Genomic DNA, 14,848 nt, shown 5'->3' with positions numbered 1-14,848 from the left:
AGGTCGCACGCTTTCGGCTCCGCGCCTGCGCAATAGGGTGACTTGGATGCCGGCGGTCCCTGCCGAAAGAGGGAAGATGGCGCTTGATGGGCCAGAGCAGGTAAGGATTCTGCCGCGGCGTCAGGGCGGCATCCAAGCCGAGTGTGGAGTGCACAAAATCTGAACTGAGGGGTGGCCACTAGCAAAAGGGTCGAGTGGATCAGGGGTGGGTGGACCACGTCAGACTTGACCCTGCCTGGAACTGGATCTGCTGTGTCAGCGCCACCCGAGGTAAGCAGGACAGGGCTGGGTAAAAACTGAATGAAGAGCTAGGCAAGCCAGAATGGCCTGGATGGGACCTGGACTTGGTCCTTCCGTTCTGCCTTTGTCTGTAGTAGTTACACCTTGGGTTTGTATAGCTCTTGCCACAGAGCAAAGCGCTCTGTAAGTATATGGCCCCTTGAGCCTCCTAAAAGTCTTCGAAGGTAGGCAGTAATTGCATCCTTTTAGTGGATTCAAAAGTGAAGGATTAGAACCAATAACTAAGCCTTTGCAGTTCAAACACACAGACCTCACCTATGGAGATAACCAGTTTCTGAGGAAAAGGGAATGATACTTTCCTGGCCTTGTTTCTTAAGCTATATGGTAAAGTGCCCTGAAAATACTTTGGCTTTATCCCTTAGTAGTTTATGTTACTGTTTAACTGGCTTTATCCCTTAGTAGTTTATGTTACTGTTTAACAATTACGCTTGTCTTCAGATGGAACTGGAAGAGGGGAAGGCAGGCAGTGGACTCCGTCAATATTATCTGTCCAAGATTGAAGAACTCCAGGTAAGTCCAGACACCAGAGGGAGCTTGAGAGCTAGCTGGTAGGTGCAGAGTTCTCAACGTCCTTTTTCCACTGGGAGTGCAGCAAAGTGATCTTTTCCAGTGTCGTTCTTGTAGCTCTTCAGTTGTTAATTTATTATGCGTATGTGTATATATGTGCTTTCGTAAGCTTATATGCACCACATGTATGCAGGTGCCTGCACAGGGCAGAAGAGGGCAGTGGATCCCCTGAAACTTGAGTTACAGATAGTTATGAGCTTTCCCAGGTACTGAGAGTGAGAACTAAACCCAGGCCCTCTGCAAAAGCAGTAAACCCTGTTAACTGCTGAGCCACCTCTCCAGCCCCTCCTCTGTGGTTAGGAAGTAACAAGCAGTGTAACGTATATTGGTAATCTCTTGGATGAGAATGGTATTTAGTTAGGATTTCTGTTTGCTCGCTCGCTCGCTTTTTCAGGCTTTTCATTTTATGTTATGTGTTTGGGTGTTTTGCTTGCATCTATGTCTGTGCCAGAAGATGGTGTAGGATCCCTGGAAACGGAATCACGGAAGGTTGTGAGCTGCCGTGTGGGTGCTGGGAATCCAGCCCAGGTTCTCCCAGAGCAGCTGGGACTCTTAACCACTTTTAACCATGTTTTAATGCTTCTGCTTTGGTCTTTAGTGCTTCACCTTTCTCGCGTCTGAAATAAGGCGGAAGAATGGATGTTGTTGTCTGTCTTTTATTGTCTTGCCTTTGTCTTACTTTTGTTTATTTAATAGATTCTCATTGTGTAGCCCAGATGGGCTGGGATTCTCCAGCTCTCAGCCTCCTTAGGGTAGAAATTACAAGCCTGTGACGTCGTGCCTACCTTTTAAACTAACTGTTTTTTTCTAATTGTATGTTTTGAAATCCTTGTCACCACCACCCCTTCTATGGGTGTTCCTAAATACACAGACACAACCTGTTCATTCTGTATAATGTTACCTGCATGTATGTGCTCACTGGGTACTGCATAACCAAACGGGCGCTTCTTCCTTGTCTTCCTCTCAGCTTTTCTCAGGAGCCCATAATTCTTTGTCTAGGGTTGAGGCCCCATGAGTGAACTCCCCTTCCATGTTAGCGTGTCCATTGGTGTCATCGGTGTTCAGGACTGGTCTAATTTAAGAATCCATGTCGATGAGACTTCATGAGTATAGCATCTCTGACTCTTTTTTTTTTTTTTTTTTTTTTTTTTTAAGATGTATTTATTTTATATATATGAGTACACTGTAGCTGTCCTCAGGCGCACCCAGCAGAGGGCATCAGATCTCCTTACAGATGGTTGTGAGCCACCATGTGGTTGCTGGGAATTGAACTCTGGACCTCTGGAAGAATAGTCAGTGTTCTTAACCGCTGAGCCATCTCTTCAGCCCAATCTCTGACATTTCTAAGAGACAGTCTCCCAGCAAACCTTGTTTATCTGGCTCTTAGGATCTTTCTGCCCCCTCTTCCAAAATGACCTCTGAGCCTTGGGTTTAGGAGTTGCACTGTAGATGTCAGTTGGGACCAGCAATGCAATCTCTTGATTTCTACGTTTTGGTCAGTTGTGGTTGTCTGTAATTGTCTCCATTTGTTGCCAAGAAAAGTTTCAAGAGAAGGGATTAGAACCGCATTTATCTGTAATAGACTGCAGTTACAGATTATGCAGACTTAGTAAAGTGGGCCTCCTTGTGAGTACCACAGGCTGTGTTCCTACACTGACTGTATGGAAACAGAGTAAACCTACCCTGTGTACTCCTCAGCCTAGGCCACCGTGCCTGGTCTGAATTGTGAATGGGGAAAAAAAGGTTTAGTAAAGTGATTGTAGGCTCTTCACGATCCATAACGTAACGAGCCCGGCATAGTCATCTATGTGTCTAGCACCGGGCTTTGTTTTCCTCCCTTTAAGCAGGCTGCAGTCCAGTTAGAGAACTGTCGGGTGCCACCATGGTAATTGTGGGTCATAAGCATCACAGCTGAGTAGAACTGTCGGTTGGTTCCTCCTTGGAAGCTTGTGTGGCACCTTTGGCGATAAAACTGTGCTTTTCTGCAGGAAGGAGGCAGGGAGGGGAGGGACCAAGGCTATGGGAATGTCCTATGTTTTAGGAGTCCCTTGGGTGACTGACCAACAACTCAAAAGGTGGCTTCTCAGACCTGCTGGGGTTTTATTAACTAGTCTTGAATGGGGCTTTATCAATCCGGCTGGGAACGTGTGTAGACGATAAGACCTCGACGACTTTTTCAAACATCCTGTTTCACCCTGTTCTTTCCTCCCAGGTTTGTCTTCTTCCCGTGCTCTCTAATTAAAGTTCCCTCCACTCTCATTTTCCCCTACGAATCATTTAACCCCTCTTACATTCACACACGCACATGGCTTGTGTGTCACTTTCCTGTTTCTGCAGTCACTCCAGGCTATACACACATCAGAAGAAGACATGGAACTAGGAATTGACTTACTTTGATCTCACAGCAATTGGCTAGAACTCAAGCGTCTCACCTCAGGACCTGTCCACCATACCATGTTACCTCTCCAGAAGCCACTCCCATGAGCAAACTGTAGATAGTTTCTCTCCATTAGATTTTGTTCTCCCTGGACCAGTAGTGGCGGGCCTTCTGTGATACCTGCTTGGGGCTCGTTAGGAAATCTTAAAGAGGACAGGACAGGGCCCTCAGATACTGCTGGAGAAGCTGAAGGAGCAACTTAAACTGCCTGTAAGAATCTCAGCCGAGATCGTTTCCTGCAGGCTTTGACTAACGGGATTTGTCTCCTGTCTCCATAGTTGATTGTGAACGACAAGAGTCAGAACCTCCGGAGACTGCAGGCGCAGAGGAATGAGCTCAATGCAAAAGGTGAGGGGAAGACGGAAGACTCCGTCGTCTGCGGCAGGGTCTGGGCGTGCACTGCTCAGTCCTCAGCCCACAGTGATGCGCACTGTCCGTTATGTGGCTGTTCCATGCACACCTTATCTAAGTCCTGGTAGAAGCCCCTTTCAAGTCTCAAGTCTTAAGTTCTTTGTTCCCTTCCAAGTGTTAATGGTCCTTAGGTGACTGATGTTTTTTTAATGGTTTGGGGATTGTTGTTGTTGTTGTTGTTGTTAGTTCGTCTGTTGCGAGAGGAACTGCAGCTGCTGCAGGAACAGGGCTCCTACGTTGGAGAAGTCGTGAGGGCCATGGATAAGAAAAAAGTGTTGGTCAAGGTAAAAGCAGCGTGACTCCTAGGGCCGGCTCCTGGCACTCCCTCCCTTTGTATGTAGCCCGAGTGTCCGATTACCCCAGAGCTTCCTTGTGTTAATCCTGGTTGAGGTGGCTGTTTTGACAACTGAGGAAAATCACAAGCCCCCATTTCTTCTTCAGGTCCATCCTGAGGGCAAATTTGTTGTTGATGTGGACAAGAACATTGATATCAATGATGTGAGTGTGGCAGGTAATATTGTGGGCAGGGGAGCAGCACCACCACCCTACATCCTGAGACTTCCCTCCCCTCCCTCCAGGTGACACCCAATTGTCGGGTGGCTCTAAGAAATGACAGCTACACTCTGCATAAGATCCTGCCTAACAAAGTGGACCCTTTGGTATCACTAATGATGGTGGAAAAGGTGCCAGACTCAACCTACGAGATGATTGGCGGGCTAGACAAGCAGATCAAGGAGATCAAAGAAGTGATTGAGCTGCCTGTGAAGCACCCTGAGCTCTTTGAAGCCCTGGGCATTGCACAGCCAAAGGTAACATCAGACTTAGCCAGCACTGGGTAGCCTTCCCCGCTCAACAGCAGCAAGAGAGATGTCTGGAGCAGTAAGCTAGTTTGGATACACAGTCCAGGAAAGATACTGGCCTTCAGTTTTTATATCCCTCAGCTCAAGCAAGGGACCCAGTACAAAGCCCTCACAGAGCTGGCCTCTTTCCTAAGTGTAATGCATACTCTCCCTCTAGGGAGTCCTGCTCTATGGACCCCCAGGCACTGGGAAGACGCTGTTGGCCCGGGCTGTGGCTCATCATACGGACTGTACCTTTATTCGTGTCTCTGGCTCTGAACTGGTACAGAAATTCATTGGGGAAGGTGACTATGGCTACAGGTGTGAGGGGGAAGGGGAAGGGTAGCGGGTGGGGTGCGCATGGCTCTAACGTCGGCCTTGCACAGGGGCAAGAATGGTGAGGGAGCTGTTTGTCATGGCCCGAGAACATGCTCCCTCCATCATCTTCATGGACGAGATCGACTCTATCGGCTCCTCACGGCTGGAGGGGGGCTCTGGAGGCGACAGTGAGGTACAGCGCACGATGCTGGAACTGCTCAACCAGCTGGATGGCTTTGAGGCCACTAAGAATATCAAGGTGAGATGGGATAAGCTTTGACAAGCCAGCTAACAGGGTGAGGCGGCATGCCGGCCTGAGAGAGTGTAGCTGACTCCTCTCCTCCTTTCCCAGGTTATCATGGCTACTAATAGGATTGATATCCTGGACTCTGCCCTGCTTCGTCCTGGGAGGATTGACAGGAAAATTGAATTCCCACCTCCCAATGAGGAGGTCTGTGCTGGAGGAGCTGGGAGGAGCCCTGGCTGTGGAGACAGAGCGGAGCTTACGGCTTTCTTCTCTTGTCCCTAGGCCCGGCTGGACATTTTGAAAATCCACTCTCGGAAAATGAACTTGACCAGGGGGATCAACCTGAGGAAAATTGCTGAGTTGATGCCAGGAGCTTCAGGGGCTGAAGTGAAGGTAATTGGAGGCTTCAGGGAAACAGGGCAGTAGCAGGAAGCCCTAAGAGCCAACTCAGTCCTAAGGGGGTCAGCAGCAAGGCCTCAGCTTCTCTCCCTCCCCAGGGCGTGTGCACAGAGGCCGGCATGTATGCTCTGCGGGAACGGCGTGTCCACGTTACTCAGGAGGACTTTGAGATGGCAGTGGCCAAGGTAAGTGCCTCACTTGTCTGCCTTTGCTGTGGTGGCTCTGGAGCAGGGGTTGCAGGGGTTAAGCTGTGTTCACAGTTCATAAATCCCTGCTCACACATGTACACGGGATCTCTTCTCCTTCCCTCTCCAGGTCATGCAAAAGGATAGTGAGAAAAACATGTCCATCAAGAAGCTTTGGAAGTGAGGGTGTGTCCTTTGTGTGGATCCCTCAAATAAAGGTCTGTGCGATAAACTCCAGAGCTCCAGTTTGTTAGTACGTGATTGCATTGTTCAATGACCAGGTCTGGGCACCACCAATAAACAAAAAGATTTATTTGGAATTTTCCAAGTTTGCCAGAAGTGGCATTTGCCAAGCCTTAGGCCCACCCTCTTTAAGACCAACTGCAAAAGGTAACAACAGATCTCCAGCTTTCCCCTTCCCCTGCAGAGTGCACGCACACACGTACGCCCCTCCTTTAGCTAGGTTAGAGAGCTGGCACATTCCCACCCTCAGGAGGTTCCACCTCCCCCTGCTCAAGCAGCTATGGGTGGGCAGCCCCATGGCATCCAGGAGATGATGGCGGCTGCAGCCGCTTGCATAGATTAAGAAAAGAAAATAAGGAAGGAGGCACCAAGTGGGCTCCCTGAAAAACCCCGTTACCTCTGTACAAAAAAGTGGCTCCCACATAGAAAAACCTGCTCCCCAAATAGTGCAAATACCCAAAGAGAAGGACAACCAGCAGCAAGGCTGGGCTTGTAGGAATGGCAAAGAACTTTGGTTGAGAAAGGCCAGGAAGAGTCTGGGCTGGGCCTCCTCTTCCTTGCCCAGCTCCCCAAAGCCAGCTCTGACACTGGCCCTAGGGTGGAGCCTGTAAACATGCAAACCCAGCAGCCTTTGGTTCGGAAATGTCTGTTACAAAGTTAAAAGCACAACCTCCAGCAGTCCTACCTGGGCCTGCCTGCAGGGGGCTGAGGCAGCACGTTGCAAACCTAATTAAAGCCAGCGCTAAAAGGTAAGTAATAAGGCTTTGGGGACCAAGCAGTGAGGAATCTAAAACTACACTTATGAAACTAAAGCTGGGGAGTGGAGGGTGACAGGAAACACACCTCACTCCATCCTGTATGTCTGCAGCCCCAGCCAGGACCAAGAGGCTGGTCTCCTGCCAGGTTCCAGGGCAGGGAAGGAAGGAAGCAATCCCTGAGCAGTTAGGTCAGGCGAATTCCCAGCACCTGTTCCAGTTCCTGCCTTCGCTGCTGCACCTGAAGAAGAAGACAGAGCGTGTCTCAGGCTTCAGCTTCTCAAGAAAAGGAGGCAAAAAGGCAAAGCCTCACCTTGGCAAAGATGTGCCTCCCAACTGCTTCCTGAGCCCAGGGCTGGTGGTAGAAAGCAGCTCGTCTCTCCTCCTCAGGGTTTCCAATCACATCTGTGATGATCTGTAAAGAGCAAGGGGGAAGGTGTGGCATAGTTCCCACCCCTGCCTCAGTCAGTCTACCTGGGACATGGGGTAGAAAAAAAAATTCCCCCCAGTGTGTCACATGGGATTTCCTTCAAAACCAGGAAGTGTATACCTTGAGGTCTCGGCGTTGGGAGCGGAGCCATTCCTGGATGAAGTCCTGGGGCTCGGTGCTGAAGCTGAGCATGAAGTCCCTCTGGGTCTTCAGCTGGTTGATGGACTCAATGGTCTCATGGATCTGAGAAGAGGAGCCTGTGTCGAATGTGCTCCCGCCCTAGGGTCTGTTCTCACATCTCAGACCAGAGGACTAAGCCCAAGGTCATGCCAGTGTGCTGGGTGAAAGTGACAGACAGCTCACCCTCACTGTGGCCTGCCCCAGAGGACTCACCTTGACATCAAGAGAGGCAATCTCCTGCTGGTTGGTGGTAGAGGCCAGGAAGTTACTCATCTGGGCCTTCAGGGGGTCATCAACCTCTACGTCGATGTCATAACAGGCTGTCTTCTTCTGGTCATTAGGGTCCACGCTGCGGGCAGCACAGGACATGGGAAAGCATGGGCAAGCATGGCTATGTACATCCCAACCACCAAGCCTAGCCATGAGGAAGGAAGGGTTCGGGGTGAATTGTTTGCCAAGAGCCACCCCATGTCTCTTGTACTTACCTAATGACATGGTTAATAACAATGGGGTCTGGATGCTGCAGCAGCCCAGCCAGCTTCATGGGGATCTCGGAGAAACGGAGCCGGCCACAGCTGAAGATCTGGAAAGAGCATCCAAAGCAGGTGAGGCCCGAAGGCCTGGGGAGGCCGACTCTCAGAGATGACTGAGCACTAGGGTTCCAGAGCAGATGAGCCAAGGGTTGGGTTGAGAGAACGAGAGGCAGGTAACGGCAGCTGACCTGGCGGAAGTAGCGGTTGCAGTTGATGTACTCCCGCTCATGCCCGTCCTGCAGCTGGTTGTGTTTGATGTAAAGCCACAGCGCCTGCATGATGGCGGCTCTCGTCTGTGTGTGCACTCCCAGCAACCTCGCCAGGCGGGGGTCCAGTTTATACTGAGGTGGCTGGGGATGGACAGAGGGAGTCAGGAAGGGCTCTTGTGAGAAACAGAATATGCAGGGGTCAGAACAGAGGTTCTCAACCTCCCTAGTGCTGCAGCCCTTTAATACAGCTCCTCGTGTTGTGGTGACCGCTCCCATAAAATCGTTTTTCTTACTACCTCATAACTGTAGTTTTACTGTTATGAATCATAATGTAAACATCTGTGTCCCAGTGGTCTTAGGTGACCCCTGTGAAATGGTCACTTGATACCACACCTCCAAAGGATCATGACCCGCAGGTTGAGAACAGCTGAGTTAAAGGATCCTATACCCTTCCTTGCATGAAGCCTGTGACCCTATCTGTGACCCTGAGCAACTGTCACCTGATGATCCAGCATGAGCAGAAGGGTGCACTTGACATTGAGATCTCCTGGCCGTTTCACCTGAAAGCCATCTGTTTCCTGCGTGGTGGGCATCCGATGCCACTGTCAGGCAAGAGAACGCAGAGTTCATCGCTAGCAGATGGGCTACAGCACTCTGCCAGCAGCACACTGATGTCATGCGCTGTACCCCCTGACAGCTTGTCCCTCCCAGGCTCTAGAACCACTCTTACCTCCACCAGATGGTTGTCAGGCCCATACAGCTCCTTGTCCAACTCGATAACAAGGCTCTTAAAGAATGAGGAGAACTTCCTCTTCTGTTTGCTAGGCTGAGTGGAAAGAGCTATGTAAGATGAGTGTGCTGCTGAATTTATTCATCAGAAGAAACGATCCGGCATCAATGTGTGGGCAAAGTGGCAGGAAAAGGGCTCTTCATGAACCCCACTGCCAGCCAATCAGGGAGTGAATCCAAGACCCTTGACTGCCATCTACAGGGAAGTTGTAGTGCAGTAACTACAGATGTTCACTCTGGACCAGTGTATTATGTGTGAGGTCCAGGGTTTGATCCCCAGCACAGAAACAACAACCCCACCAGCAAGTCTAACCTCTAACTGGGTAGATCTACCCTTTCCCTAGGCTAGGACTTCATAAAGATGCTCATGTCTGTCCATGGTCTAAGTTCACACACGCCTTCTCCCCTCCCAATACCTCTTTTCCCAACTCACATCATCCAGAAGTTTTCCCTCTACTCGAAGCTCCCAGGAGGCCACCTTGTCTGCTGCTGGGGTTCCCCCAGGGGTCCCTGCAGTTCCTGAATTATCACCATCTGCCTTGCTGGGACTGAATGTGTTAGAAATATAGATCCGAAGTTTTCGCTTTTGCTGAAGAGGAAGAAGAGGCAGGACTGAGTGAGTAGCCATTTGTAGCAAGACACCACCTCAACGCATGCGAAGCTGAGTGCGCTCTAGTGGATGGATGGCTCCCTGTGTGAGAAGTACTGCTCAAGCCCACGCCCGTCCCTGGAGAACAAGGCCAGGGAGGAAAAACAGCTCGGGAGAGCGTGGGGTAGCACATACCGTCAGGGGCTTCTTGATGGCCTCCTGGATCTCCATCCGCTTGCGAGCGATGGTCTGGTCCAGCTTCCTCTCGAAAGCTAAAAGATCCATGTATGCCTGAGACTCTGGGACGAGCTCCCGGATCTGCAGGTTGAGAAATCCAATGGCTTGCTTCACCAGCTCTACTTCTAACACCCTCCCCTCCTTGCCCACTCCAGGACCCCCACCACCCTGGCCAGCCAGACCTGGGCAGGCCTCCGTAACACACTTACTCGCTGAGGTAGAACCTTATCTGCCATCTTCCTCCTCTTTAACCTAGTAGGAAAACAGAAACCCATTTAAGAATTTAACAGTCCAAACTCACTATCTTCAAAACCCCCTCCCAAATTGCCAAGAGTCTCCTTGTGGTCAAGGTGGAGGGAAACTGATCCCACCAGAGACGAGACAGGCAAGGTCTTACCCTCGGCGCTGGGCAGGCATCGGGGGCTGGGCCTGAGGCACAAGCAGGCGTTTTCGGAATGGATCCATCATGGTAGGTGGCATGCCAGGCCGAAGTGGAGCAGCTGTGCCAAACGGGGAACCAGCCGGAGGTCCCACCTGCAAGCCAGCCATGGGCATCCTACTTCCTGGGGACATGCCAGGTCGCTGGGGAAAGTGGAACAATGGAGGGGCACAGGTCAGTGGGAGAGCCCTACGAGGTCCATAGCCCATACCCTCCATCTCCCTCTCACATGGGGAGACCAGGAACAAAGGGGAACAGGCGCCTGAGCCCAGCGTGTAAACCACACCTGCCCCGCCCCTGCAACCGCCCTGGCAGCCGTGCCAACAAATGAGGCAGCCGGAGTCCATGGGCGGGAGGAGAGTGCCTCTTGCAGAGGGCAGGGCCTGGGGGATTTTTTAGGACTTATCAACACCTTTCCAGCTCCAATATGCTATGTCCTGCACCCTGGGATCGGCCAGCTTCAAGGTATTTATAGAGTCCCTAGATAGCCCCTAGACACCCCTTCTTCCTTTCCCCATCCTGAAGGAAAAACATTACTCGGGAGACCAGAGGCAATGCATAGCAACAGCAACCAGGCTAGTCCGGGAGGAGTAAACAGCCTGTACCTGGCATGAAAGGCAGCAGGGATGGCAAACTTTAGGCAGCAGCACCCCAGGTGAGCAGTACAATGTATGGCTTGGCCATGTCACAACTTGTGGGGATGGCCTCAGGAGAGTATAGACACCATCTGGTCACCACATGGCCCCTAACAAAACCTGAACCCGTTGTTGTCCCCCCCCGCCCCCATTGCCATGCCCCTATCTCTATGTCAAAAGACCCTCAAAAAGGGAAATTATGGTTCTTGGGTGGCCTATGGGAATGAGAACAGCAAACATCTGGCCTCTGCCCATGGTCTCGGCACCACCTGGCCGCCAGGCTGCTGCTGGTCCGACTTAACCCTAGCCAGCCCAAACTGCAGACTAAGACTGTCTGGGATGGAAGGACACAGAGTCACAGCAACAATCTGGGTGACACGAGTAGCTTCTTGACTTCCCATCCAAGGCCCAGTTTTCCAACCTTTCTGGGAGCCCTCCACCTCCCAGCTCCATGCACATAGCTGCTGCCTGAAAGGCCTGTTTGGCAGCTCTGCCTTGCACACAGTGTCCCTGGCAGCTTCACAGGCCTGGCCCCGGGGCCCAGGTTATGCAATCAATCAGTACAACCAGACAACCAGGCCAGCCTGGGTGGAGATTCATACCAAGTTAAAGGACCACCCCCCAACCCCCACACCCAAGCATCCTGAAGATGAGTCTCTGCGACTTCTTTATCTGGCACTAAGGAGTCAGACTCATGACGTAGCAGAGGGAGGGGAAGAAACACGACCCAGAGACAAGGGAAAGGGGAGAGGAGCAAAGCGAGGATACAGTGGCAATTGAGGAGTTAAAAGTGGGAGACCCTGGGACCTGGGGAGTCCTGCCACAAGTCTCTCCTCATCAGGAAGAAATTCATCAAAGCTGTTGAAAGGCAGAAGACAGCCTGTTTCTCTGCTCTAATAAGCCAGAGCCAGAGATTATAGAAGGGGGGAGGGGACAAAAGAAAAGCCTCAGGTGGCCGAAGCTCTAAGACCCCATCATCACCCAGACTTGAGGGTTCCCTAGAGTTACTGCAGATATATCTGAGGCGCTCTGGTCCCCCAAAAGCTCTCCACCGAGGTTCATAAAGCCTATAGCACTGCTGAGCCCTCCAGGAAATCCCCCCGCAAGGCAGCCCAGGCAGGCCTGGAATAGGCCCCACCCAGACATCTGTTCCCCACTTCTGGGGCTTGGGCTTCAGTCCCCTGGCTCACCCGCAGCCTCAGGGGAAGGCTGCTCACAATTCAAGTCCTAGTTTCTTCTTGTCGAGCTCTACACCTGGGCTTTGAAGAGCTGAGTGACTCCGACTTAAAAACAAAACAAAGTCACTGAAACAGAGTCTCAGCCTCTCGGCCAGCCTGCCCCACCACAGGGTACGAGGCCTGCTTAAGTCCCCAGGACTCCGGAATGCAGTAACTTCCACTTGGTCAAGCACCAAGCCCACCCTCTAGGCTAAATTTTATAACCACCAAGAAGATAAGGGAAGTAGGCTAGACCTCATCCTGCCAGCTCTGGGCTAAGAATCTAGGGCTCAAGTAAGCATGCTCTGCTCTCCCCCAAAGTCTGTAGCCCCGATCCTGCTAAGAGCTGCTTGAACCTCAGAGCCTCATTTGGAGGCCAGACCCTGGCCCTACGAACAAAGGGTACTTTAAACTCTGAGCTGAGTGAAGCCGGCAATAATGCACACTAGGCTTTCTGTTTTGGTTTTGATCGTGGTACTTTAAGCCCTTCAGGCTGATTGTTCTCCAAAACTAGAAAAACCCTCTAGAGGTAAATGAGCTATCAATTTGTGTCAGCAGGCTTCCCATGCCCAGCCTGAGCACACACATCCTTGCCCTTCCTGCTCACCCCCAAGAGCTCTAACCAGGAGGAGCCCCTTTGTCCTCAGACCCCAAGCCTTTCTGGAAGATGGACACCTGGAAGGGATGGGAAAAAGCAAGCAGGGTCTCCTTCAAACTCAACCCATGTTAATGGGGTTCTCCTTCCTCCTTTCCCTGCCCTTTGGGGGAGGAAGAGGGGGAGGGGAGGAAGACAAAGAGGAGGAGGAAGAGGTAACATAGTATGGGATGCCAGACTCAAGGCCATCTCCTTTCTCACAACTTGTAGCCACAGCTATCCAGCTGGCCAGCCTGGCCTCAGCATAGGCCCAAGGTCACTCTCTACAAAGCATGCAGGAATCCATCTTCCCGTCTTCACAGGAGCTTTCCCAAGGGTACTTCTCTGTCAGCTGCATGCCAAGGGGACTGGTCTACATAATTAGTTGCAGGACAGCCAGGGCTCAGAAAACTAACCAAATCAGATATCCCCAGTGTCTGTAGGAAGCTTCCAGATCAGTTCTAAGCAAGCAAGACCAAGGGCTGGAATAACTGATGTCAGTGCTCATTGGTGATACACAAGGTCCATGAATCTCCAAAGAAAGCAACATGGGAAAGATAAACCCCAGAGAGTATCCTTGGAACCAATTCTATCCCTGTTCATACCCAAACTCGTCATTTTCTTTTGAGATAGAAAGAGAAGCGAAGGGGGTCACTTATCCCCATTCCCAGCCTAGACTATATGGGACCCTGTATCAAAAAGCAAGGACCAAAAGTGACAAGGATGTGGGAAAGGATGGACACAGTCCCAGGCACTCTGGGAAAGGTGCAGCTCACTGATATAGCAATGATCTGACTCGTGCAAAGCCTGCCCGGGTTCCACCCGGTCTACGCTCAGCACCAAAAGGAAAAGCAAAATGAAACTCCCAAATATCCCGGAGCAACTTGAACCAGAGCCCTGGGGAATGAGGAGGAGCCCCACATACAGAATCACGCTGGGTGAGTTTCCAGTGCACTGACCACAGGATCTTGTCTCTGCTTGTCAACGACCTTTGACGCAGCAACCTGAGGCTGCTCTCTTCCCAGACAGAAGGGTCTTGAAGTACCCTGTGCAACCCAAGACCAGCAGGACTCCACAAAGCCTCCCTGCTCCTCCAAACTTAACTACTGGACACTGACATCAGGAAGAATGCCCAGTACAGAGGATATCTAGATGGGTCTGTTAATGCGATCGGGCTTTCTTCAGACCTGGCCATCGCTATCTCTAATCTATCCTGGGAGTTATCTGGGCTCCCTCCCTTTGGTCTCCCATTTCGTAGGAAGCCAGGCTTCCTTCCTCCTCAACTTGAGCTGGGAGCCATCACAGATATACTAACTCTCTGCCAGTTCCCAACTAGGAAAAAAAAAAAAAAAAAAAAAACAGCCAAGGCAGAGATGCAGTGGGACCGACTCCAAAGAAAGAGTAGCCCTGTTTTCTCACTAACGACCCTCTTCCAAAATTTCCTCACCACATCCCGGGTCACTCCCTCACCTCTACTCCGGGACCTGCCTTACACTTTTCAACCTGATTGCCCACAATTCTCTAAATCCCACGAAGCCTCCATCTCTAAGTTACTCAATGCCAAGAAGTCCCGGGACTCTTCTAACTGCTTAAGTCCTCCACCGCAAAGGGCTTTCACCCTTTCCCCAACATTGCCTCCAACCCCTAGCCACTAACCAAAGGACTCTGGCCTGCCCGCCACCAGCCCTCGACAGTTCCTCCTGCAGTGTCCCCTGGGCGGCCCGTCCTCACCTGAGGCCCCAGGGAGACCGACCCAGCGCCCTCGAGGCGCCGCCCGCCTGCCTTCCTCACCTGGTACTGCGCCGCGGGGCCCGCGGGGCCCATGGGGCGGAAGGCAGCGGCCCCCGGTACCCCCATGCCTCCAGAAGGCCCCGGGCCCCTGAGCGCCGGGTTGGGCAGCATTCCGGGTCCCGCAGGCGGAGGCGGCGCACCGAGGGCCGCGGCAACGGCGCCGCCGCCGGGGCTCAGCGGGGGCAGCGGGAACCCGCCCGCGCCACGGCCGGACATCACTCTGTCCCGTCCCGCGGTGCAGCGATCCGGCCTCTCGTCTCCGTGTTGAGTCCGCTCCGCGAGCTCTGTTCCGCGATCCGGGACTTTCCGATTTTATTACCGGGTTCCGGGATCTTCTATTCCAAGTTCGCAAGTTCTTCCCAGCCCAGCTTTAGGATCCGCAGCCCCTCTGACTCCGCTCCTGCCAGGGATACTCCAGATCCAGGATGTGCTGCAAGCCCGCAGGCCTCTCCCGGCCTCCGGAG

General features: G+C 52.0%; 2 protein-coding genes and 1 pseudogene across 2 annotated transcripts; 2 read left to right on the top strand and 1 right to left on the bottom strand.

Annotated features, from left to right (window-relative positions):
- Positions 1 to 15: 15 nt before the first annotated feature.
- On the top strand, positions 16 to 5,942 carry Psmc5 (proteasome 26S subunit, ATPase 5). Its single transcript, XM_032912108.1, has 12 exons — positions 16 to 100; positions 739 to 810; positions 3,583 to 3,652; positions 3,902 to 3,999; positions 4,157 to 4,213; positions 4,294 to 4,524; positions 4,733 to 4,859; positions 4,941 to 5,131; positions 5,225 to 5,323; positions 5,402 to 5,512; positions 5,617 to 5,703; positions 5,834 to 5,942. The coding sequence occupies exons 1-12, from the start codon at positions 47 to 49 to the stop codon at positions 5,885 to 5,887; spliced, it is 1,251 nt and encodes a 416-aa protein (XP_032767999.1). The 5' UTR covers positions 16 to 46; the 3' UTR covers positions 5,888 to 5,942.
- LOC116910694 lies at positions 2,485 to 2,610 on the top strand (annotated as a pseudogene).
- A 51-nt stretch (positions 5,943 to 5,993) lies between the features above and the next one.
- Positions 5,994 to 14,679, bottom strand: Smarcd2 (SWI/SNF related, matrix associated, actin dependent regulator of chromatin, subfamily d, member 2). Its single transcript, XM_032912107.1, has 13 exons — positions 14,385 to 14,679; positions 10,066 to 10,250; positions 9,878 to 9,920; positions 9,627 to 9,749; positions 9,276 to 9,431; positions 8,784 to 8,879; positions 8,554 to 8,655; positions 8,033 to 8,194; positions 7,797 to 7,894; positions 7,525 to 7,660; positions 7,252 to 7,374; positions 7,015 to 7,116; positions 5,994 to 6,942 (listed from the first exon to the last, which is right to left on the bottom strand). Exons 1-13 carry the CDS (start codon positions 14,598 to 14,600, stop codon positions 6,889 to 6,891), a joined length of 1,596 nt encoding a protein of 531 aa, XP_032767998.1. The 5' UTR covers positions 14,601 to 14,679; the 3' UTR covers positions 5,994 to 6,888.
- Positions 14,680 to 14,848: the final 169 nt, after the last annotated feature.

Source organism: Rattus rattus, chromosome 9 (genome assembly GCF_011064425.1).
Source record: "Rattus rattus isolate New Zealand chromosome 9, Rrattus_CSIRO_v1, whole genome shotgun sequence".
Taxonomy (NCBI): domain Eukaryota; kingdom Metazoa; phylum Chordata; class Mammalia; order Rodentia; family Muridae; genus Rattus; species Rattus rattus.
The sequence above is the reverse complement of the archived record's forward strand: the minus strand, read 5'-3'. Positions and strand labels throughout refer to the sequence as shown.